General features: G+C 49.0%; 1 protein-coding gene across 1 annotated transcript in view; it reads right to left on the reverse strand.

Moving 5' to 3' along the window:
• The window catches only part of WNT3A (Wnt family member 3A), a 51,499-nt gene extending 25,673 nt beyond the window's left edge, over window positions 1–25,826 (reverse strand). The window contains exon 1 of the mRNA XM_048511856.1: window positions 25,589–25,826. Coding sequence (XP_048367813.1) covers window positions 25,589–25,715 — 127 coding nt within the window. The 5' untranslated portion in view covers window positions 25,716–25,826. The remainder of the gene's footprint in view (window positions 1–25,588) is intronic.
• Between the last annotated feature and the right edge of the window lie 567 nt (window positions 25,827–26,393).

Here is a 26,393-nt window from a genome sequence, read left to right on the forward strand (position 1 = left end):
TGCTTCCTATTCTGACTCCCCACCACCGCTTTATCTCCTTATCATCTGTATCCATCTCCCATTTTAATTATCCGCATCTTCTCTGCGCCCTTCAAAGGAAAGGGTGTTTCCTAAGCAGTATTAATGACGTGCCTCCTCCGACTGACTCACGGGTGCGTGATTAATGGTTTGTGCCATTTGCTTAACTATTTCTGCCACAATGTGCTTAATATGTAAAAATTTAATTAAAGTGTTATTCATTAAAGACTGTATCTGGGCCAATTTCTACATATCCAAAGGGTGTATTCCAATTAGGCGAAATGTGCTCGAGCAACGTGGTGTTACAAAATCTCCCTTCTTCTCCCCCTCTCTCCTCTCGTTTCCAACCAAAATGAAAGCCGTCAACTTCCATTTGAGAAACAGAATGGGGGGGGGGGAGGAATTAATGACGACCGTTCAAATGGTATTTTTAGCAATGTGGACGGAGTCAAGCACCAAGTCTCCAGCAAAGTCACAGCAAAACCAGTACGAAAGATTGGTTGTTCAGGGAGGTTCTTTCTAATGGACTAAGCCAGTGGTGGGATCCAAACATTTTAGTAACAGGTTCCCTCGCTGGCCCCCCCTCAGCAAAGGGGGCAGAGGCATACCTAGGCAAACCTGAGCCCTGGGCAAAACCTGAGTTGGATGCCCCCCCATGGGCAGCCACCCCACCACGACCCCCCAATTTTTTTCTTTGCACCAGGTCATTTCTAAATCATCATCACATTATAGAAAATGCCCCAACTCACAAATCTGAACACAGCAATGGTGAAACACACAGGTTCTTTGAGAGAGACTGGGGAGATAAAAGGTACGAAAGGCTGAGAATCCATGAATTGCAGTACCTGAAAGGGATTAACCCAGTTCAGGGAGTGACATTATTAGTCGCAATTGCTATATGGAACCTTCACGTTCAAAGGCAGTGTGCCTCTCGGGGAGGCGAGGGCGTGGAGGTGGAAAAGTGGACCCAAATTAGTAACCCCCTCTCGGCACACACAAATAATTAGTAACCCACTCTCGGGAACTGGTGAGAACCTGCTGGATCCCACCTCTGGACTAAGCTAGATCCCACCTCTGGACTAAGCTAGATCCCACCTCTGGACTAAGCCCTGAGCTGGTTGGCTTAGGCTAGCCCAAGCTCACCTGATCTTGGAAGCTAAGCAGGGTCCCTCATGGCTGGCACTTGGATGGGAGACCACCAGAGAAGTCCAAGGTAATTAATGAGAGACAGACACTGGCAAACCACCTCTGCATTTCATTTGCCTTGACCTGGAAGGCCCAGGCTAGCCTAGCCTCATCTGATCCTGAAGCTAAACAGGAACCATCATTGTGGGTACTGAGACGTAAGACCCGCAAGGGAAGTCCAGGGTTGCTATGCAATGGCAAACCACCCTGTTCATCTCTTGACTTGAAAGCTCTATGGGGTCACCACAACTTGATGGCACTGTCTACCACCAAGACAGAGATCTATGCCATTCTAACGGAGCTTCTCGAGTTGGATGACTGCAAATGGTCTTCCTTGGGGGTTCAGGACTGTGCTGTTAGAACACAAGGACCGATAAGGTTTTTGTGGGTTTTCCAGGCTGCGTGGCCACGGTCTGGTAGTTTTAGCTCCAAATATTTCACCTGCATCTATGGCTGGCATCTTCAGAGGCATGTGGACTATAGAAGGAATAGCTCAGAAATTCAGCCCTTGACTATAAATGGAGATCAAGTAGAGCGGGTGGCTAGTTTTAAATTTCTGGGCGTTATGATTAAAGAGGACTTGACCTGGGGCGTACAGACTGCCGCGGTGGTTAAGAAGGCCCAGCAAAGACTGTACTATCTGAGACTTTTAAGGAAACAACAACTGAATGGAAAACTCCTGGGTGTCCTTTTTTGCGCTGTGTTATAGAGAGTGTCTTAACCTACTGCATCTGTGTGTATGGTTCTCCAGTTTGCACAGTGGCAGATAGGGAAAAGCGCTCCAAAGCGGGTGATCGACTACTGCACAGAGGATTATCGGCTGCCCTCTCCCCTCCTTGGAAGAACTCTATAATTCCTGAAGCCTAGAGAAAGCCCAAAATATTCCGAGAGACCCGTCTCATCCAGCAATTAATTCTCTTTTCGGAATCCTGTTTACCATCCAGCCAGACAGAGACAGGCTCTATCAGGAAACTAGGACCAAGAGGCTTTGAGACAGCTTCTACTCTAGAGCTGTGGCTATGCTGAACTCCGCGGCTTCGTGTTGATGTGTTTGGGGCTGTGTAGGGATGGGTGGAGGAAGGGGAAAGTGAGGATGGGGTATGAGTCTGACATTGTGTGCATCGAGGAATGCTGCTGTAAATTCCGTTGTGCGTGCACAATGACAATAAATGCTTATGCTTATGCTTAAGTCATGGTGAGACATATTTCTCTTTGGAGAGAGATGTGTTCTCTCTGGAGAAAGACACACCCCAACTCCGGCTTGCGGAGAGCTTCATTTTCTCCTTTGTACACAATAGAGTCTGTCCCCTGAAGTTGTTTTCTCCATGGGATCTGATCTCTGTGGTCTGTGAGTTGCAACCGCAAGAGAAGTTCAGGCCCCACCTGGAGGTTGGTAGCACTGGTGACCCCCCTTGTGGGCAGAAGGCCTTCCTCGCTTCAGATCCTGGAGAGCTCCCACCAGTCTGGGCTGCCAGTCTCTGGCCAGGAGGACCAACAGTCTGACTGGGAATGCTTTCAAACGTCTCAAATCTTTCCAAAACAGAATGCAGACAAGAAATATTCAAACAAATATTTAGAATAGAAAAGGGAGAATTTTGAAAAAATAATAATAGAGAATTTGATTGTTGCTTAGATTTTGGTAGGAATCTAATATGAAATTTCACCAGCTGCCCACTGTCAAATATGGACACCGCAATTCAAGAAGGAGATTGACAAACTGGAACGGGTCCAGAGGAGGGCCACCAAAATGGTCAAGGGTCTGGAATGCGTGCCCTACGAGGAGAGGCTTAGGGAGCTGGGCACATTTAGTCTGGAGAAGCAAAGTGGCGTAGGAGGTTAAGAGCTCGTGTATCTAATCTGGAGGAACCGGGTTTGATTCCCAGCTCTGCAGCCTGAGCTGTGGAGGCTTATCTGGGGAATTCAGATTAGCCTGTGCACTCCCACACACGCCAGCTGGGTGACCTTGGGCTAGTCACAGCTTCTCGGAGCTCTCTCAGCCCCACCTACCTCACAGGGTGTTTGTTGTGAGGGGGGGAAGGGCAAGGAGATTGTAAGCCCCTTTGAGTCTCCTGCAGGAGAGAAAGGGGGGATATAAATCCAAACTCTTCTTCTTCTTCTTCTTCTTCTTCTTCTTCTTCTTCTTCTTCTTCTTCTTCTTCTTCTTCTTCTTCTTCTTCTTCTTCTTCTTCTTCTTCTTCTTCAAAGGTTAAGGGGGGACATGATAGCCATGTTTAGATATTTAAAGGGATGTCACGTTGGTGAGGGAGCAAGCTTGTTTTCTGCTGCTCCAGAGACTAGGACCAGGAGTTATGGGTCCAAGGTGAAGGAACAGAGATTCCACCTAAACATCAGGGAAAACTTCCTGACAGTGAAGGCTGTTGTAGAGTCTCCTTCTTTGAAGGTTTTTAAAGAGAGGCTGGATGGCCATCTGCCAGGAGTGCTTTGATGGTGTGTTCGTGCATGGCAGGGGGTTGGACTGGATGGCCCTTCGGGTCTCTTCCAACTCTATGGCCGCTTCCGCATGACCACGCTGGGGGGGGGGGGTGTGCATCGGCATATAGGACGCCGACACCCCCCGGGGACTGTTCGCACGAACGGTCCCTGTAAAGGCAGGGAAGACGACGCGGCGCTACACCGTCGCCCGATCGACGTATCTTCCCTGCGACCTTCCGGCATGTCGCCCAGGCCAAGGGACACGCCCCCTGCCCTGCGTGACCGCTCTGGTGTCGCAGGGCAGGTGGGCCGTGTCCCCAGGCCCGGACAACGCACCGGAAGGTCGCAGAGAAGGTACGTCGATCGGGAAAGGGGGGATGGCGCCTTCCAACCGCTGCCGTTCGCATGGCAGCGGCTGGAAGCTGCCGTTTTCCAAAAACATCGCTCGGGAAGCGAGGTGGGAAAATGGCGGCTTCGCGCCGCCAGAGGGGAGCGAGGGTGGCACGGCTGCGATGCAGCTGCGCCCCCCATGCGAACAGCTCCCTAGGGACGCCGTTTTTGCCGTCCCTAGGGCGCTGTAATTGGCCCGTGCGGAAAGGGCCTATGATTCTATGCTTCTATGACCTGGCATTGCTTGCTAACCGTCAGGCGTTGTGAGATTCTCAGTGCTACTGTATGTTAGATAAACTATCAAACATTAACAGTGAGCATTAAGAAAGAACTAGTCAAAATCTAGACTTAATATTATTAAGAACATAGGAGAGGTGAATGAAACATAGGTTTGGCAGCTCTGGGTTGGGGAATCCCTGGAGATTTGAGAGTGGAACCCAGGGAGGGGATAGTTTGAGGAGAACCGTAACAGAATATAATGCCAACGAGTTCCCCTTCTGTTTATCAAGAAAAGAGCCCGTCCAACTCTGCTCCCTTTTATCCATAGACTAAATTACTCCAGTATAGCAGTAGAATTGACCGGGACAACAGTTGGAGCTCCTTGGGAACATTTGGAACCCAGAATGATTGCTGGGAAGGGAAATTCCTTACAGTTAATGGCCAACTTGAGTGGAAGGCCTGAGGCCTTTGGGAGCGGACTCAGTTCTTCCAGTGGCTGTCTGTTGCCAGGAAGGCCCAACCCCAAAAAAGTACCAATCCTTTATTGGAGACGTTGCCAATATTGTAGGAAAGGTGCACGGTCCTCACTTGACTGACTTCGGCTTGACTAATCTCAGGGAGGTGCCGCCATTTTGGAAATATACAACCACACCGGAGAACCGTGCCATGATTCACCGGGTAGCCCGGAGCTGGGGGTTCCAACCTTTTCCTTCACGCGCCGGCAATTAAACCCGATTTAATGGGACTAATTGCTTGAACCGCCCTTTTCTCCTGCCCTTCGTTCTCTCCTCCCGGTTGATGATTTTGTGGCGTTTCTGTCAAAGGAACTGACGGGAAATAAATATTCTGAAATACGTACAAATGCTTTAGTGTCTTCTGACAGAAGGTACAGTGACGTTGACAGAACGCTCTTTCATCTGAGCCCGGAGCCCTGTGGGATTTAGCTCAGTTCCATAGGGCTGGTAAGATGGAGATGTTCCGCCAGGCCTGTGGTTGCGGTAGCAACAATTGCGTCATGGCTGGCCTCTGTAATCTGCCCTATCCTTCCCCACCTTCTTGTTATAGCTGCCTTTAGTGAGTTTAATATTATCATTATTGCTAGAAGAAAAGTTTGGATTTATACCCCATTTTTCCTTCCTGTAAGGCATAGGTGTCAAACTTGCAGCCTCCAGATGTTATGGACTACAGTTCCCATCATCCCCTGCCATCATCATACTGGCAGGGGATGATGGGAACTGTAGTCCATGACATGTGGAGGGCCGCGAGTTTGACACCCATGCTGTGAGGAGTCTCAAAATGGCTTACAAGCTCCTTTCCCTTCCTCTCCCCATAACAGACACCTTGTGAGGTCAGTGGGGCTGGGAGAGTTCTGAGAGAACCATGACAGATCCACGGTCACCCAGCAGGCTTCATGTGGAAGAGCGGAGTTTTCCAGATTAGAGTCCGCCACTCATGTGGAAGAGTGGGGAATCAAACCCGGTTCTCTGGATTAACCTCTACATCACACTGGCTCTCCAAATCATCATAATCACCGCCACCAGCACCACCATTTCAATTTATTCTCCGCCCTGTACAATAGTCTCTGGGTGAGTTACAATAAAAAAGCATGATAAATTCCCATTCGGTACCACTATAAAAACAATCCTAACACCATAGAAAATTCCAAGTTCTGAGATTCAGTTGGGTTCACTGGGCTTCATGTTGTATTAGATCCCTCCTCCTGGGTCAATCCACCAGGAATCTGCAATATCCTATAACAGTGATGGCGAACCTTTTCGAGACCGAGTGCCCAAACTGCAACTCAAAACCCACTTATTTATCACAAAGTGCCAACATGGCAATTTAACCTGAATACTGAGGTTTTTGTTTAGAAAAAACGGTTGGCTCAGAGGCGTGCGTTACTCGGGAGTAAACTTTGTGGTAGTAGTTGGCTTTGCTTTGAAGCAATTGTGCAACTCTTTGAATGGGTGAATCATGACCCTAGGAGGATTTACTCAGAAGCAAGCCCCATTGCCAGCAACAAAGCTTACTCTCAGGTAAAAGATTGCACTTTAGTTCTTTGCATGAAAATCAATGGGGTTTACAGCACTTAACAGGGTTACCTACACTGCTTCCCCAAAACTAGGTCTTAGGTTTAATGCTAATAATCAAGCCCAGCGGCCCAGGCCAGCCTATCTGTGTGTGTGTGGGGGGGGGGGCGATTTCCCCCCCACATGATGAACTCTGTGTGTGCCCACAGAGAGGGCTTTGAGTGCCACCTCTGGCACCCATGCCATAGGTTCGCCATCACTGTCCTATAATAACATAACAATATGCTGTAATATGCTGTAAGGCACCAGGGGTTATTTAAATGGATGGGATTTTGTTGGTATGGTGAATAGATGTATATTTTTATATTCTTTTTAAATTATTATGATTATAAGCCACCATGGGCTTATACCATGGACGGCTTTACCATGGATGGTAAAGAGCAACATATAAGTCCAAATGAATGAATGAATGAATGAATGAATGAATGAATGAATGAATGAATGAATGAATGAATGAATGAATGGACTGACACTATTTCTTGGCTATGGTTTGAATGTTCCCAGCATGGTGTTGCCAACTTTGGAATGAGTCATTTCTTGAGATTTTGTGGGTGGTGCCTGGGAAGGAGGAGGGGCGCTGGACATCAGCAAGTATAATGCTTTGGAGCCTGCCTTATTAGATAGTTTGGGTTTTGATTTCCCCTCTGTTTTGTTTTGTTTTTGCACGCTTTCAATCCCCAGCATATCCCATTGAAGAGACCAAGCGGGTGGTGATGTGAAAGACCTCTGCTTGAGACCTTGGAGAGTCGCGACCAGTCTGAGTAGACAATACTGACATGGGCGGACCGATGGCCTGATTCAAAATAAGGCAAATTCCTGTGTTCATGAAACAAATATCTACCCTGTTGTATCATCTCAAAGCGGCACAGCAATATCAATCTCAGCTCAGTTACACACAGGCCGTTTATGCACTAATGACTCCCTGCAGGTTTGTAATGTTTCGTTCCGAACATTTCCCCCCGAGGGGTCAGGAGATCAATCGCCCACTCCCCTTTCTCCCCTTTTCTATTGTCTTTTCCCCAATAACTGTTGTGGGGGGGCAATTACTCTCTCAGGTAATTGGTCTGGGTTTCCTCCTAGGAACGTGTGTTCCTTCAACCGCATGCAAAAAATTTTAAAAATGCCCCCACGTCGTGATCAACGTCGTGGGGGCATTTTTTTAAAAAAAATTGCATGCGGTTGAACGAAACCATGGGCGCAGCCTTGAAGCTACACTCTTGCGTTAGCTGCCGGTGCATGCACACAAGAAGAGCTAAGGAATGCCCCCTCCTTTCTGGGTGGATGGAAAAGGCATCATGGGAGATAGAAAGTGGGGAGGGAGGAGTAAAACGAACCCAAGGTGGCCACGGCGCCCTGGTGCAAATTCAGATTCCTGGTGAATTGGAGGAAAAGGTTGTGGTTTGAACATAAGAACATAAGAACATAAGAACTAGCCTGCTGGATCAGACCAGAGTCCATCCAGTCCAGCACTCTGCTACTCGCAGTGGCCCACCAGGTGCCTTTGGGAGCTCACCTGCAGGAGGTGAAAGCAATGGCCTTCTGCTGCTGCTGCTCCTGAGCACCTGGTCTGCTAAGGCATTTGCAATCTGAGATCAAAGAGGATCAAGATGGGTAGCCATAGATCGACTTCTCCTCCATCAATCTGTCCAAGCCCCTTTTAAAGCTATCCAGGTGAGTGGCCATCACCTCCTCCTGTGGCAGCATATTCCAAACACCAATCATACGTTGCGTGAAGAAGTGTTTCCTTTTATTAGTCCAAATTCTTCCCCCCAGCATTTTCAATGGATGCCCCCTGGTTCTAGTATTGTGAGAAAGAGAGAAACATTTCTCTCTGTCCACATTTTCTACCCCATGCATAATTTTATAGACTTCAATCATATCCCCCCTCAGACGTCTCCTCTCCAAACTAAAGAGTCCCAAACGCTGCAGCCTCTCCTCATAAGGAAGGTGCTCTGATTCAGGTTTGCCTGAATCGGAAAGATTTGTGCCTTCATCCGTCAAAAGCACAGTGGCCCTGGAACGTTGCAAAGTGAAAATCACACCTGGATAATGTGGTGAATATTTTGTGTAACTGAAAATTTGCCTGAATGGGAAGGTCGGCTTGTTGCGTGGAGAAGCCCTGTGTGTAAATGGCCACAGTTTGGATCCGTCTGGTGCCCCTGAAAAGCTCTTCCAAAGAGCTCTGCTTTACGTCGCTTCCTAACAAGACTGACAGGGTTGGCGCCTGTCCAATACGTTCGGGAGAACTGTACCTACCACCGCATTGGGGCAGCCACCCAAAAAGTGTTGGCAGAGCCTAACCGCAAGACAGGCAGAGACCCTGCTGAGATGAAGAAAGGGGTCATCCGGACTCATTTGGGAGAGGCGACGCTTCAAGATAGGGGAGAAGAAGATATCTCTTACTGGACGGTATATGGGCCACAATGGATGGGCTCAAGTGATTGGCAGTACCCTGAGTCGGTGAGCTGTACAGTCATGTCTGTGGGTGCCATGATGCATTTTAGTGTGTTCCTTGTCACTCCGTTCTGGCTGTTCTCCATCTCACGAGAGCAGGAAGTGCTTCCAAAAAGCCTGGCAGAGAATCTACTTTCAGTCTACGCAGTGCGTTTAAATCCAATTAAAGGCAGTTTGCCATGGCTCTCAGTGGAGGGACTTGGGTATTTTTGAATGGGGGGGGATCTGGAGCAAAGGATTCTCAGCACCGTCATGAAAATGCAACAGCCGGGGATATTTGGAAAGGTCTACAAACTACTGTCAACTGGCTTAACTTTGTAGTGTAAAGGGAGTCCCCTGGGAAAGAACTGGGTCATTACTGACCCATGGGGATGACATCATATCACATTTACAAGGCAGACTATGTGTATGTGGTGGTTTGCCACGGCCTTCCCCAGTTGTCTACACTTTACCCCCAGCAAACTACTGGGGGGAAGAATTAGGACTAATAAAAGGAAACACTTCTTCACGCAACGTGTGATTGGTGTTTGGAATATGCTGCCACAGGAGGTGGTGATGGCCACTCACCTGGATAGCTTTAAAAGGGGCTTGGACAGATTTATGGAGGAGAAGTCGATCTATGGCTCCCAATCTTGATCCTCCTTTATCTGAGATTGCAAATGCCTTAGCAGACCAGGTGCTCAGGAGCAGCAGCAGCAGAAGGCCATTGCTTTCACATCGTGCACATGAGCTCCCAAAGGCACCCGGTGGGCCACTGCGAGTAGCAGAGTGCTGGACTAGATGGACTCTGGTCTGATCCAGCAGGCTAGTTCTTATGTTCTTATATTCTTAAACTGGGTACTCATTTTACCAACCTTGGAAGGCTGGAAGGCTGAGTCAACTGTGAGCAGCTTTCCTGAAACTGACTTCTGTTGGGATCGAACTCAGGTTGTGAGCAGAGCTTGGACTGCAGTACTGCAGCATCTGCACCACTGCAGTCCTGTATAATGGAGTCTTCTCTTTAAGTAATTGCTGGATCATGGTGGTGGATCTAGGATTGCCCAAGGTTGTTGAACCTGGGGTGCTGTGGATGAGCAGAGGACATAAGAGGGCGGATCGAACTATCCCCTAAGTAGCCTTCCTCCAAGTTAACTGGCTGTCCCTCCAACTTACGCGCCTCTTCCTCCAATGAAAGAGCCCCTTCATTTGGAGGAAGCCTCTTTAGACTGAGCTCAAACCTGAGCCAAAATGAAATGTGGGGTATAAACAGAGGTGGGATCCAGCAGGTTCTCACAGGTTCCCGAGAGTAGGTTACTAACTATTTGTGTGTGCCGAGAGGGGGTTACTAATTGGTGATTTTGCCACGTGATTTTTGCCTTAGTTACACCCCTCCTCTCAGCAGTAGCGCAGTAGTGCACAGAACTTGAAGCAGTCTAGCAGGAGGTGCACCGGCGTGCGTGGCAGCCTGCGCCTGTGTGCATTCGTTTCCTGCCCAAGGACCGGCGCAGCGGCTGCATCCTTCCCACAGCCCCGCCCAGGAATGCCCCGCCCCCGGAATTCCCGGCCATGCCCCCATTGTGCCCCGCCCAGCCCCATTGGTGCTACGCCACAGTTTGAATCCCGCCACCATGGGAACCTGTTACTAAAATTTTTGGATCCCACCACTGGGCATAAATATTTCAGTAAATGAATTAATAAATGAACAAACTTTGCCCAGCAGAGGGGCAGGATCCGGGTGGGATTCCCCTTTTCCAATGTTTACTTGTTTAAAATGTTTACATGCCGCTTTTTTCCTGATCAACAGAACTCACATTTAAACACAATTAGAGTATCACGCTGATGGGAAGCACAGATACCGGGAGCCCAGCCGCAAACATCACTCATGGGTTGATGAAGGAACGATGACAGAACCTCTGAGACCAGGGTAGGGTCAGAGCTGTCCTCATGTCCTTCGACAGCCTGTCCCCCAACAGAGGGGCAGCCACGGAGAAAGAACGGGGCCAAAGAGGAGGCTCCTCCATCATCACTTTTCTCCATAAGACACAAGGTGCACAAATCATCATTATTACCCTCCTGCACTGATTCAGTCTCACGCTTCACAACTGTACTTTGTGTCGACACATTGAATAAGTATAAGAACTGCAGGGCCTAAGTTGGACCCAGACAGGACAAATAGTTGCCAAGTAGTGAGGGCACAAACTCCCTTCCTTTCTGTAATCTCACCCTAGGAATTTAAGCAGCAGTGGCGTAGTGGTTAAGAGCAGGTGCATTCTAATCTGGAGGAACCGGGTTTGATTCCTCGCTCTGCCACTTGAGCTGTGGAGGCTTATCTGGGGAATTCAGATTAGCCTGTGCACTCCCCCACATGCCAGCTGGGTGACCTTGGGCTAGTCACAGTTCTTTGGAGCTCTCTCCGCCCCACCTACCTCACAGGGTGTTTGTTGTGAGGGGGGAAGGGAAAGGAGTTTGTCAGCCCCTTTGAGTCTCCTACAGGAGAGAAAGGGGGGATATAAATCCAACTCTTCTTCTTCTTAAAAATAACATGGACGCGCTCTGCTACAAACATACGGCTCCATACATATGCAGCTGTCCTCTTCCACACTGTGTAAGTATCGGCCCATTTTAATATTTATAGGGCCCACTGATGAATGATGTTTTCAGACGTTATATTTGCGCTGTGCGGAATCCACCATATTTTGCACCACTTAATATCTCTCATCATCAGTAGTGTCTCAATCTCCAAGAACTCACAGACTGGTCGTAACAGTACACGCCCCCCTGGTCCCCTTATAGCTACGCCTCTGCTGTATCCTGCTAAGAGCCCTTTCTTCTCCAAGCCCCTCCCTCCCAAGGCTCTGCCCTCAAAATCTCCAGGTACTTCCCCACATAGTTGGCAACCCTAGCTGGTTGACAGACACGGTTCAGCGATCCAGTTGAGGTGAAAATATGAATCTACAAGAGACATGTTGGGGGGCTGGGGAGCTGGATGATTGGTCTCACTTGAGATTTCCTTCCAGTTGCTTGGATTTTGTAACTCCCAGGCTGCAACGTTGGGCTCGGTTATTTAAAAGTAAGACCCCCTTAAAGCTGAGCTTATGGGCTCAGTATTGAGATTCCAGTTAGACAACTTCATTTTTTCCCGGCTGCTCAGCACTTCCAGATATTTTGGCAACAGACCTTTTAAGTGCCATCATTACTACGCAGTTACTCAGAAGCCTTTATTTGCTTGACATTTGGAGCTCACTTCGGCTCAGCGCACTGTCAATGAACAGTTGTTTTCTCTGTCCAGACGTTGCCCATTATGCTTTCTCTCTCTTGAAACAAAGTATTACCTATTTTGATCCAACAAGGAACGTGGGCCAACTCACAGGTTACAGCAGGGATGGCGAACCTTTTCAAGGCCGAGTGCCCAAATGGCAACCCCAAACCCACTTATTTATCGCAAAGTGCCAACACGGCAATTTAACCCGAATACTGAGGTTTTAGTTTAGAAAAAACGGTTGGCTCCGAGGCGGCTGACTTTGCTTTGAAGCAATCGTCCAACTCTTCCAACCGGTGAATCATGACCCTGGGAGGGTTTACTCAGAAGCAAGCCCCATTGCCAGCAACCGAGATTACTCCCAGGTAAAGGATTGTGCTTTAGCTCTTCACATGAAAATCAGTGGGGTTTAACAGCACTTAACAGGGTTACCTACACTGCCTCACCAAAACTACTGTGTTTCCCCGAATATAAGACAGTGTCTTATATTAATTTTTGCTCCCAAAGATGTGCTATGTCTTATTTTCAGGGGATGTCTTATATTTCTGTATTCTGTTCGTCAGGCATGCTTCCAAACAAAAACTTTGCTACGTCTTACTTTTGGGAGGTGCCTTATATTTCGCACTTCAGCAAAACCTCTACTACATCTTATTTTCCGGGGATGTCTTATATTCAGGGAAACAGGGTAGGTCTTAGGTTTAATGCTAATAATCGAGCCCAGCAACCCAGGCCAACCTAGATGGGGGGGGGGGGACTCTGTCTGCGTGTGCCCACAGAGAGGGCTCTGAGTGCCACCTCTGGCACCCGTGCCATAGGTTCGCCATCACTGGGTTACAGGTTACAAATTCCTTGGGTCTTCCACACAACCTGTACAGTCTCCTAGCAAGCTTCGAGAGGTTCTTTGGAGCACCGTTTGCAAATGTCTGCTCCATGCCATGCTCACAAACCTGTCCAAATTCTCCCGGGCCCAGTCTGAGCCTGGTGTGGGTGTCCGGAGGGCCAGGCCATATATACCAGTGGTGGCGAACCTATGGCACGGGTGCCAGAGGTGGCACTCAGAGCCCTTTCTGTGGGCACACGCAAACAGAGTCCCCCCCCCCAAATCTAGGTGGGCCTGGGCTGCTGGGCTCGATTATTAGCATTAAACTTAAGACCTAGTTTTGGGGAAGCAGTGTAGGTAACCCTGTTAAGTGCTGTTAAACCCCACTGATTTTCATGTGAAGAACTAAAGCGTGATCCTTTACCTGGGAGTAAGCTCGGTTGCTGGCAATGGGGCTTGCTTCTGAGTAAACCCTCCTAGGGTCGTGATTCACCCGTTGGAAGAGTTGCACGGTTGCTTCAAAGCAAAGCCACCGATTACTACCAAGCTTATTCCGGAGTAACGCATGCCTCGGAGCCAACCGTTTTTTCTAAACTAAAACCTCAGTATTCAGGTTAAATTGCCATGTTGGCCCTTTGCGATACATAGGTGGGTTTTGGGTTGCAATTTGGGCACTCGGTCTCGAAAAGGTTCGCCGTCACCGATATATACGGACCTGCAACGCTTCTCCCTCTCTCCTCCCTCGCACAAGGGCGAAGGCGCCAAGCTCTCCAAAAGTGAGTCTCCTCTTCTCAAAGGTGGTGGGAATGTAAAACTCTAATCAACAAGCTTTGTCCCTAACTGCCCAAAGGATATGGACTCCCTCTCGACAAAGCTGTTAATCTCATTGGGCACGACCTTTGACACTATTAGGGGTCGCAGTGACCCTAATCCAATCAGGTTGATTAACTAGAGCAGAGACCCTATAAGCCGACTCCCCTGTCCTACTTAGCCCCGGCCAAACAGTAGGAGGGACTGGGTCGCATTTACACCACAATAGGCCGGGACTGAGAACCCGTTTTCTTTACCCAGCAACTTCAGCAGCCCGTCAATGCGTCCCTTTCCAATCGCTCATTAAAAGCTGCTTCTCCACAATGACTGTGGGCCATTGCTCACTGGGGCTGGCAGGTTTAGAGCTTTGGACAGTGTTGGGCAGAGCTGAAACATAGGAATGAATGGGCTGGCAAGGGGGTAAAGAAGCGGGTTGAAAGACTCTGGTGGTAATTTACTAGGAGTGAGGAAGGGGGGCAGAGGGGAAGGGAGCCTTTTCTTCTGGGTTAATTACTTGCGGAGGGTTTTAAAGGACTCCCTTGCTTGCTTTTGGGGCGGGGAAAGAAAGTTCCAATAAAGCCGACTTGCTGGGATCAAGGGCGCTGAGAAAATATTGACATGTTGTGCGCCGTATCGAGGATCGTCGTGTCGACGGGACAGCATCTCCAGATACACCCCCCAGACAGCATGACGCTCTTCTAGAAACAGTGATCCCTGGCCCCAGAACTATCTGGTTGTCCTCAACCAGACACTTTCCCGCCTGGCTCTAGCTGGTGGAACTCTCGGACTCCGTTCCTCAGGGCTTGTTCTTCCAAGCCTGTGATGGAGGAAAGCAACAGTATTGCAGCAGCAGTGGCGGCAACAGCAGCAGCAGCAGCAGAAGAAGCAGAAACAGCAGCAGCAGCAGCAGAAGAAGCAGAAACAGCAGCAGCAGCAGAAGCAGCAGCAGAAGCAGCAGCAGAAGAAGAAGCAGAAGCAGCAGAAGAAGCAGAAGAAGAAGCAGAAGCAGCAGAAGAAGCAGAAGAAGAAGCAGAAGAAGAAGAAGCAGCAGAAGAAGAAGCAGAAGCAGCAGCAGCAGCAGCAGAAGAAGAAGAAGCAGAAGCAGCAGCAGCAGCAGAAGCAGAAGCAGCAGCAGAAGAAGAAGCAGAAGCAGCAGCAGCAGCAGAAGAAGCAGAAGCAGAAGCAGCAGAAGAAGCAGAAGAAGAAGCAGAAGCAGCAGCAGCAGAAGAAGAAGAAGCAGAAGAAGAAGAAGCAGCAGAAGAAGAAGCAGAAGCAGCAGCAGCAGCAGCAGCAGAAGAAGAAGCAGAAGCAGCAGCAGCAGCAGAAGCAGAAGCAGCAGCAGCAGCAGAAGAAGAAGCAGAAGCAGCAGCAGCAGAAGAAGAAGAAGCAGAAGCAGAAGCAGCAGCAGCAGAAGCAGCAGCAGAAGAAGAAGCAGAAGCAGCAGCAGCAGCAGCAGAAGAAGAAGCAGAAGCAGCAGCAGCAGCAGCAGAAGCAGCAGCAGAAGCAGCAGCAGAAGCAGAAGCAGAAGAAGAAGAAGAAGAAGAAGAAGAAGAAGAAGAAGAAGAAGAAGAAGAAGAGAAGGAGGAGGAGGAGGAGGCGGAGTTTGGATTCATATCCCACCTTTCTCTGCTGTAAGGAGACTCAAGGTGGTTTATAAGCTTTTTGCCCTTCCTCTCCCACAACAGACACCTTATGAGGCAGATGGGGCTGAGAGAACTGTGACTAGCCCATGGTCACCCAGCAGGAACGTAGGAGTGTGGCAACACATCTGGTTCACCAGATAAGCCTCTGCCACTCAGATGGAGAAGTAGGGAATCAAACCTGGTTCTCCAGATCAGAATTGACCTACTCTTAACCACTACTCTACACCAAAGATCCTGTGATGTGAAAGACCTTTGGTCCGTCAAACCTTTGGTCCATGAAGGGCAGTACTGTATCTGTCCAGGGTCTCAGGTAGAGGTCTTTCACATCACAACTGCCTGGTCCTTTTTAACCAGAGATGCCTCCAAGGACTGAACCTGCAGGCCAAGCAGAACTGAACTACAACCCCTCTGCCATTGCAAGATAAAATATATATAACGTAGAGATAACGCAGGCAGTATTATGAGTCATCCTTCCATCCATCAATTTCACTGGGTGACTCCAACTTTCGGTATTGTGAGATAAGCAGAACATCAGGTTGGATCCTGCAGATCTTTTGTGATAACAGTTATGTTTCCTCTAGTGCAAGGAGCATCAAGGTAGCAGCATGAAGCTTTTTGAGACAGAGGAAAACGGTTGCCAGAATGAAGCCACCGGACCTGACACAAGATATCTGTCTCCATTTTCTCCACATAACTATCCTTTATATCCCTAGCCAGTAGCTGGGCCCTTTGTGGATGCATAAATCCACCCAATGAGGCCAGCTATATTTAGGGTCCTCAAAACTGGGAAACGGCCAGAGGTGGGATCCAGCAGGTTCTCACAGGTTCCCGAGAGTAGGTGACTAATTATTTGTGTGTGCCGAGAGGGGGTTACTAATGGGTGATTTTGCCACGTGATTTTGGCCTTAGTTACGCCCCTCCTCTCAGCAGTAGCGCGCAGAACTTGAAGCAGTCTAGCAGGAGGTGCACCGGCGTGCGTGGCAGCCTGCGCCTGCGTGCATTCGTTTCCCGCCCAAGGACCGACGCAGCGGCTGCGTCCTTGCCACAACCCAGCCCAGGAATGCCCCGCCCCCGGAATGCCCAGCCACGCCCCCATCGTGCCCCGCCCAGCCCCATTGGCGCTGCGCCACAGTTTTAATCCCACCACCAGGGGAAACCTGTTACTAAAATTTTTGGATCCCACCACTGGAAACGGCTCATATGTGGAAAAACCGAACTTTGAAATCCTGAATTTGAGGGTACCCCCCTTTCCAAAATAATAGCAAATCTGTATAGGGTTGCCCCCCCCCCCCCAGCAAGCAAAACAAACAAAAGCAAAATCCCTTGGGGAGTCTGGGGGGCCTTTTGATTGTGAGAATTTTGAGGTGGCAGCAAACAGGAAGAGGCAGGGAAGGGGGGCAGAAACAGAGCTAGGAGAGGTGCAGAATGTGGGCGATACTAAAATAGGTTTGCCAGCCCTGGGTTGGGATATACCTGGGGATTTGGGGGATGGGGCTCGGAGAGGGCAGGCTTGGAGGAGTGGAAGGACCTAAGCAGTGCCTTAGTCCCCCCTCCAAAGCCACCTTTTTCTCCAAGGGGAAGTGACCTTGGTCATCTGGAGATCAACTGTAATCATGGGGGATTTCCAGGTTCCACCTGGAGGTTGGGACCCCTACATTAAACATCCCTCTAGTTAGTACCTGAAACAGCAGTTTTATTTACTTTTTTATTATTTATGATTAGTTTTATATACCGCCCTCCCCCTGAGGGCTCAGGGCGGTTCACAACAGGTTAAAACATACATTAAAACATAATTTTAATACCAAATAAAAACAGAACCCATTTAAAAATGTGGATGGCGTCTGGCTACCCCCCTCCCCCCCCCTTGTGCCCACGGGAGGCCAGATGACACGGTAGACTGCTATTTTTTAACCGAGGCTGTGGCCACAACGCCTGGCCAGGAACAAGGTCCGATCTTTACGCAGGCTTCCTCGCGGAAGCTTCTGTCAGTGATCCCACTTTGAGACTGATCTCCCTAGGGAGCCCGTTCCACCAGGTAGGGGCCAGGGCTGAAAAGGCCCTGCCCCTCGTCGAGGCCAGCCTGATCATTTTTGGGCCGGGGATCACGAGTAGGTCCTTCTCCGAGGAGCGGCCTACCGGGGCAATATGGGGAGAGGCGGCTCAAGTCCCTCCCATACCTAATCCATGTTGTCCCAACTGTGGTGTGGGGGGAGGGCAAACGTGAGCCTTCAGATGTTACCACATGGGGGAAGTCAGGCTAGATCTTGCAGGGTGGGAGCACGTGAGAGCCAAATGCTGGCTTCTGCAGTGGACACGCTTTGAGCCTGGCCTTTTGCTTGAGCCTCCACAACCCCCACGAGCAGGGAGAAATCTCCCCCGTTGCGGTAATTGCCTGCGGAGGCTCGGGTGCTCGCATTAGCTCTGAAATCCAGCCTGTTGCCGAGGAGTTCAAATATGTTCCTCGCCCCGGGGATCATTGAAGAATGCGGCTTAGATGTTTATTCTCTCCTTTTCCCCTCCTCTCCTGCCGCCACCCTCAACCCTGACGGTGCTGTATGTGAAGGAAAGCTGAAGGGTGCCTTGATTCTCCCTCAAGGGACAACATTCTTCAGTTATGAAATAGTTCTCTCTCCCTCCCCTCCCCCCCCCCCAGCCGAGCCACCTTCGTTCTGCTCTGTGCCCAACTGGTTTGGGGAAAGCAAAGACGTTTCACCATCTGGTGTGGAGGAATGGCTCCGAGAGCTTCAGACTTTGGCTCCGCTAGGAAGCAAATGGCGTGACCTTTCTCGTCTCTTCCGTCGCCTAATGTACCCTGTAGGGTTGTTGTGAGGACGACATGAAAGGACGCCTTGAAAAACCGGCCTTGAATAAGTCAAATATAGTTTTTTCCCCAAAAATAACATTTGGGAGGCAGGATTTTTTCTGGATGCCAGAGCCTGTGCTGTTCCCTCCATTTCTCCAGATGGGGTGGGGCCTTGGCTCCGTGGTAGAGCCCCTGCTTGGCACGCAGGAGGTCGGAGGTTCGATCTCTGACGTCTCCAGTTAAAGGACCAGATATTAGGGGATGGGAAAGACTTCTGACTGAGAGCCCAGACTGCTGCTGCCAGGCTGAGTAGACAATACCGCCCAATGTTCTCATTCAGTTGAAGACAGCTTCCTGTGTTTGTGTATTCAAATAGTACGGGGCAAGTTGAGTCCAGCTGAAAATACTATCCAAGTGTCCTCTTAGGACCATGGTGGTGAACCTTTGGCACTACAGATGTTATGGACTACAATTCCCATCAGCCCCTGCCAGCATGGCCAGATGGGAATTGTAGTCCATAACATCTGGAGTGCCAGAGGATCGCCACCACTGGATCATAGAATCATAGAGTTGGAAGAGACTCCAAGGGCCATCCAGTCCAACCCCCTGCCATGCAGGAACATACAATCAAAGCACTCCCGACAGATGGGCATCCAGCCTCTCTTTAAAAACCTCCAAAGAAGGAGACTCCACCACTTTCTGAGGCAGTGAATTCTGCTGTCGAACAACCCTGACAGTCAGGAAGTTTTCCCTGATGTTTAGGTGGAATCTCTTTTCCTTCACCTTGAACCCATCACTCCGTGTCCTAGTCTCTGGAGCAGCAGAAAACAAGCTTGCTCCCTCACCAACATGACTTCCCTTCAAATATCTAAACAGGGCTATCATGTCACCTCCTAGCCTTCTCTTCACCAAACTAAACATCCCCAGCTCCCTAAGTCTCTCCTCGTAGGGCATGGATTCCAGACCTTTGACCATTGTGGTTGCCCTCCTTTGGACCCGTTCCAGCTTGTCAATGTCTTTCTCTTCTCCAATCAAAACCTGCCCCAACCCAATACACACAGGCCCCTTCCGCACACGCAAAATAATGCGGTTTCAAACCACTTTCACAACTGTTTGCAAGTGGATTTTGCCGTTCCGCACAGCTTCAAAGAGCTCTGAAAGCAGTTTGAAAGTGCATTTTTCTGCATGTGCGGAATGAGCCACAGAGAGACGCAGACTAGGGTTGTGAATCTCCAGCGGAGCCTGGTTATTGCCCCCAAATACAACTGCTCTTGAGACTACAGAGATAAATCCCCCTGGATAAAGTGGCCTCTTTGGAGGATGGATTCTATGGTATTATACGCCCCTGCTGAGGACCACAGTGATGTAGCTAGGGGCGGGAAGGGGGGGCTGGAGCCCTGGATGTCATGTGAGGGATGCACTGCAGGGCTGCCCCCGAAGTACACCCTGACCCTGGGAAGGGCAAAAGCCAGCCTGCAAGGAGGGCAGCGGGCGGCCGCGGCACTCGCCATTTTGTTATGTGCGGGGCACTGGGTGATGAAACGGGGGGCACGTGATGAAATGGTGTGTGCCAGGGGACATGGAATACCCCATGCCCGCATTAGTGGTACACCCCTGGTGCAAAGTGCTTTTCCTTTACTACACAGTAACCACACATACATGCGTAGCTGGTGCATGTATGTGGCGTAGGAGGTTAAGAGCTCGTGTATCTAATCTGGAGGAACCGGGTTTGATTCCCAGCTCTGCCGCCTGAGCTGTGGAGGCTTCTCTGGGGAATTCAGATTAGCCTGTGCACTCCCACACACGCCAGCTGGGTGACCTTGGGCGAGTCACAGCTTCTCGGAGCTCTCTCAGCCCCACCCACCTCACAGGGTGTTTGTTGTGAGGTGGGAAGGGCAAGGAGATTGAGTCTCCTACAGGAGAGAAAGGGGGGATATAAATCCAAACTTTTCTTCTTCTTCTATTAAGGGATCATTTCTAAACCTGAAGGGAGCGATTTATACGCAGATGTAAATTAGGAATCTTCCATTTTACTAATCCAGGTACGGATTAGCTGCCTCCTTCCCTGCTCTCCCTCTTTCCCGGCTCACTTTTGAATCCTCTCCCACAACCTCATGATTTGCAACATGTCTCCAGAAAAGACTGTAGGTATGCAAATTAAATCAAGCAAGCACTTGTAGGACGTTGGTAAGCAAATCACCATTTCCTAGATAGCTGCTGGTTTGCAGTCTGATACATATTCTACTTTGTACTGTCTGTGATTTCATACTTACGCACCCTTTACAAATGACAACATTTTTAAGAAACCTGCAAAATTAAGAGACCGTTTGCGAAAGAGGAAAGAACATTCCTGAAGAATGGCTAGTAATTTGACAGATTGAATCAGCGTAGCAAAATGACAGATTAATCTCTGATATCTACCCCTTATAGTGTTGCCAACACTGGGTTGGGGGATACCTGGAGATTTGGGGGGTTGAAGCTTAAAGGTTCAGGTGTTGGCCCCATATTTGGATTCTGGAGCTCACTCGCAGGAAGAAGAAGAAGAGTTTGGATGTATATCCCCCCTTTCTCTCCTGCAGGAGACTCAAAGGGGCTGACAATCTCCTTCCCCTTCCCCCCTCACAACAAACACCCTGTGAGGTAGGTGGGGCTGAGAGAGCTCCGAGAAGCTGTGACTAGCCCAAGGTGGCGTGTGTGGGAGTGCACAGGCTAATCTGAATTCCCCAGAGAAGCCTCCACAGCTCAGGCGGCAGAGCTGGGAATCAAACCCGGTTCCTCCAGATTAGATACATGAGCTCCTACGCCACTGCGAAGGGTTATCCAATGGGGGCACAAAATATCCCTCCCCCAGCTTCCGTGGCCCACTAGCTCTCTGGCAGCCTTGAGATTACATGCACACACACAAAACTACACACACACACACACACACACACACTCTTAGATGAAAGAAAGAAAGAAAGAAAGAAAGAAAGAAAGAAAGAAAGAAAGAAAGAAAGAAAGAAAGAAAGAAAGAAAGAAAGAAAGAAAGAAAGAAAGAAAACTGGTTGGTAATGGCATCACACCACTACAATGGAAAAGCAGGAAGTGACATCACATTGCTCTAGGAACCAGCAGAACCTCTCTTTGTCTAGGAGCCTCCATTTATCATTTGTAGAGAGGGCATAAGTATGAAATCACAGACAGTACAAAGTAAAATATCTGTAAGACTGCATTATGCCATCAGCTGTCCAGGAAAGAGCAGAATGGCAGAAAGTCTGTAGTTTTGCCATAGAGTTTCTGGTGATTCCTAGAGCGGTGGGATGTTATGGATTGCCGATGGGTCCCTGCCCCCTGGCACCTGCTTGTAGCCAGCAATGCTGAAAGGGCTCGGCTCCGGTCGGCGGAGAAGGGTCTGGGCGATCGAGAAAGGAGGAAGACGCGCCTATCCAATCTGTCAGTGCGTTTGAGTCTTTCCTGCCCTGCAGGACCAGTTTCTAAGGTCAACCGTACAAATAGCCACCAGGACAGACTTCGCCAATTGTATCCCAGAGGTCACCTTTGCACTTTTGACATAGGTTAATTGGTGTTTGCTCGGGCATTAGGAGAAACTAATCTTACAAGGAGTGTCAGTCCCTTTGGGAGAGGAGAGGGTTGATCAGCCGCTCAACAAAGACTTGGGGGATGGCTGACATCCAGGTCAGCCACGTCAGGACCCTGTTGAAGACAGAGAATATTTTGCTATAAAGGTGACTGGTTATTACTCCCTTAGGACCCGGGCTTTATACCTGAGAGGGGACCACGCACAAAAAACCCCCTGTGTGGTGGGTAGATAATTTATTATTCATTTCTATTTTTGAAACGTATTATTGATTTGTATTGTTGATTTGTATTCCTTTATATGCCACTTTTCTTCCCTACTGGGTCCCAACGGGTGGTTCACATCATTCTGGAATTCTTAGCTTGATTGTATTGCATTTTCTCCCATTCTGACATCAGTATTTAGGTTGTTTTAGCTAGTAGTTTAATATATTAGGTAGTGAAACTCTTATGTTGCTGGTAGTTGCAGGTATTGTTGGGTATAGGAGAGAGGCAGAGGTGGGATCCAGCAGGTTCTCTGCCACAGTTTCTCTGAGTAGGTTAACAATCATTCCAGTGTGCTTTTAAGAGGAAGTTACTAATCGAAGGATTTTGCTACCGGGATTTTTGTTTTAGTTAATGCCTCCTTCTCTCAGCAGTAGCGCACAGAACTTGAAGCAGTCTAGCAGGAGGTGCAATCAAGGCATGGTAGCCTGCGCCTGTGTGTATCTGTTTCCCTACCAAGGACCGGCGCAGCGGCTGCATCCTTGCCACAGCCCCGCCCAGGAATGCCCGGCCACGCCGCTATCGTGCCCCGCCCAGCCCCACTGGCGCTACACCACAGTTTGAATCCCATCACCATGGGAACCTGTTCCTAAAATTTTTGGATCCCACCACCGGAGAGAAGAGAGGCTGTTGTCGATTAGTTATTGGTTATTAATTTCAGTCTACATGCTAACACTGCAATGAATTACATAGTTTAGTCTTAGGTTGTATTTTGTAATTTTGACTTTATAATAGAAAGCCAGTTATTCATGTGTTAATTATGATATGATGATGTTATATTCCTTGTCAGTTGATGTTATCTTATTACACTTATGATGTTATAATATTATGTTGCTATGTTGTTACTACGCTGCTATATGATGATGTTATTATATTGATGTTATGAAATGTTATTATGTTGATCATGCCCTGATTATTGACGTTCTGACATTCGAAATATTCTTCTTGTTGCTTGATATTTGATTGTCGTTGCTATGTTTATTGATGCTGTATTCTGTTGCTGATGCTGCTTGATATTATGATTATTGCTGATGTGATGTTATCAATGTTGTATCATGTTGTTATACACTACCCTGAACCTTTCAGGGGAGGGCGGTATATAAATTAAATTACCAATTACCACCATTCTCTTCTCTCTTTCATCCTTACAACGACCCAGTGATGTATGTGAGGCTGAGATTATGCGACTGACCCAAGAGCACTCGGTAAAATTCTGTGGTGCAAGAGAGTATTCGAACCCGGAGCCCCCGCATCCTAGTCCACACTAGGATTCTGGTCACAAAGTCACACTGGACGCAAAGTCGCACCAGCATCAGGGCTTGGGCTCAGAGGCTGAATACAGTGTGCCTGTTCAAGTCCCTCCCTTTAGAAATGACACAGTTGTCATTCTGGGAGATCTGTAGGTGTCACCTGGAGGAATGCTGGCAACCTGACCAGGTGTCTAAATTGAAGACCTGTCTTAACACTCTAGGAAGAGATTATCCACTGGGCAGCTGCAGCTCTGTTTGCCCTAACCAAGGGACTCTCAGGGGTGTACTACCCAGGGGGACATATGGGGTCAAATTGTAAGGATGAAAGAGAGTGGTGCCCCCTCTCTGCTCTCTGCTCCTGCGCTGTTTACATCAGGGTAACCCTCATATTGAGGGGCCCGCCGTTCCTCCTTTTTGGGGAAGGTTTTAAATGTGGGTTTTTCTGGACGCCTCTTATTTATTTAATTATTAACCTCTGTTTTATAAGAAGTTTTAGAAAGTTTTATTGATTATTAATTGGATGGAGCTTATGTTATTTGTTTACTGTGTTGTATGATTTACTCCTTTATTCAATATTGCATGAATTTTATGTTGTACACCGCCCGGAGCCCTTCGGGTGTATAGAAATCTAATAGATAGATAGATAGATAGATAGATAGATAGATAGATAGATAGATAGATAGATAGATAGATAGATAGATAGATAGATAGATAGATAGATAGATAGATAGATAGATAGATAGATAGATAGATAGATAGATAGATAGATAGATAGATAGATAGATAGATAGATAGATAGATAGATGTCCCCAGGCATTTAGTCACGTGGGAGTGGAAAATCGCCCTCCACACCCCTCCTCCTTCCCCCCAGGATCCGTATACTGACTCCTTACACTGGTGCAAAACAATTATTTGGTCATAGTGGGGGAGGGTGGCCAGCCATGGGGGGGGGGGGCGGGGAGAGAGGAAACTCAGATTTTGCACTAGGCTACATTTTCCCTAGATCCGCCTCTGGCCACTCCTGGAGGTTCAGACATCTTGCAAAAGGGCTTGCTGGGCCCTACTTGAACAGTTGGAATGAGAAAAACCCGCTTGCGTACGGAGCAGCAGGCACGCTCGCCTTGGGATCCAAACCACTGTCTGAAAAAATCAGCGCTCTTCACCAAAATAGTAAACTCGGTCACATGCAACGCAGGTTTAAATCTGCATTCCACAGCTGTGTGCATGCAGGCACATGCTTACATGCACACGCACACACACACACACACCCTCCTCCCAAATTGAACACTGAAGTTGGAGCAGTCGCATTTGTTTGGTGGATTTAATGGAAGGAATTTCTGTTACTTAGAGAAACGATACAGCTGGCGACTGGGGGAGAAAGATTTCGGGGGAGATGATGGGTGTGTGGAGGGGGCTAATTTTGATTGTAAACAGTCATAAAGGTTCAGTTCCCCCAGTTGTAGCTCAACCAACTGCTGAAGTCATATTAATGTTAACCACAACCGCAAGAATTCGACTGGCGATGTTCAGATCTATCCTAGCGATTCAAGCGGTCCGTCCATTATCCCTTGATAAGTTGAATTAAACTAAACTATCTTGGGGCACATCATGTGCGCCTTAGCCTTTCCCCTTCTAGATCCTCTTCCTTATAACCATAACTCTGTGCTCCCAAACTTCACGACCCTTCGTGATCCAAAACTCCATATGAGGTTTTCTTCCCACCCTATCAGACATAAGAACATAAGAACAAGCCAGCTGGATCAGACCAGAGTCCATCCAGTCCAGCTCTCTGCTCCTCACAGTGGCCCACCAGGTGCCTTTGGGAGCTCACGTGCAGGATGTGAAAGCAATGGCCTTCTGCGGCTGTTGCTCCCGAGCACCTGGACTGTTAAGGCATTTGCAATCTCAGACCAAAGAGGATCAAGATTGGTAGCCATAAAAGACCTTTAGTTTCCCTCACTCTGTTGTTTGTCAAGAGCCTATTGTCAGCCGGCCTCTTGAGCAGCTAGAATGTTTGTAAATGTTCCGTGGCATGATAGCAGTTCCACTGGGGCTTTGCTGGGGATGCGCACAAAAGCGGCAAGCAATTGCCTGACTAAAACAGATATCCTGTGGACTGTCCATAGCCAACTGCCCTCTACGGCTCCCACCAAGCTATCTTGGCAATGCTTGTTTCCATAGCAGAAAGCCTGCCCAACCGCATCAGTAATTTGCCCGGGCAGTGCATTGAAATCAAAACCATAAGCACGGCATCTTCAGACGCATGTCACAGCCATAGATGCGGGCGAAACGCGAGGAGCGAACGCTACCAGACCACGGCCACACAGCCCAGAAAACCCACGAGATCCAGTTGATTCCAGCCAGGAAAGCCTTTGAAAACATGCAACGTGCTCACCTTTATCCAGCACAGGACCGAAGATGGCCAAGCTGTCATTGACAGTGGTGCAGTTCCACCTCCTCCCGCGGAACTGGTGCTGACATTCCTGGATTCCGATCTTCACGCCTTCAGCAACGCTGGGCATGATCTCCACGTAGTTCCGACAGAATCGCAACTGCTTGGGCACCAAGCCAGGGATGCTTCCGCAGAGGATGGGCTGTGTCCCCAAAGAAGAATATTGATGGCCGATAGCCAAGGACCTAGGAGAAAGGAAGGAGCACAGTGAGGGGGTGGCGCTACTGAGAGAAATCACTTCTGTCACCGTCTTGATCATCCAACAAAGCACCCTTCTGCTGAGAGGTAGCACGGATTGATTTCAACAGGGAGACATGCAAGGTGCTACACTTAGAAAACATGAAATGCACAGGTAAAAGATGGCTGGCACCCGGCTAGGCCAGTCCCTGCGAAAGGGATCTGGGAGTCTTAGCAGACCACAAACTGAACTGGGGTTAGCACGCAGTGTGATGCGGCAGCTAAGAAAGCCAATGTGGTTCTGGGCCGCACCAATAGGAGCACAGTGATGGCGAATCTATGGCACGGGTGCCAGAGGTGGCACTCGAAGCCCTCTCTGTGGGCATGCACACACAGAGTTCGTCATGTGGAGGGCGGAAAATCACCCCCCCCCCCACACACACACACTTGGGCTGGCCTGGGCCACTGAGCATGACGTGTGCACACCGCGGTGAGCAGGGAGGACTTGGCTGGCGGGCCTGGTGCCTGTGCTCCGGGTGGCTGTTGCCTGGAGGGTGGGCGTAGAGAGGCA

Source organism: Sphaerodactylus townsendi, linkage group LG11, assembly GCF_021028975.2.
Source record: "Sphaerodactylus townsendi isolate TG3544 linkage group LG11, MPM_Stown_v2.3, whole genome shotgun sequence".
In the NCBI taxonomy this organism is placed as follows: domain Eukaryota; kingdom Metazoa; phylum Chordata; class Lepidosauria; order Squamata; family Sphaerodactylidae; genus Sphaerodactylus; species Sphaerodactylus townsendi.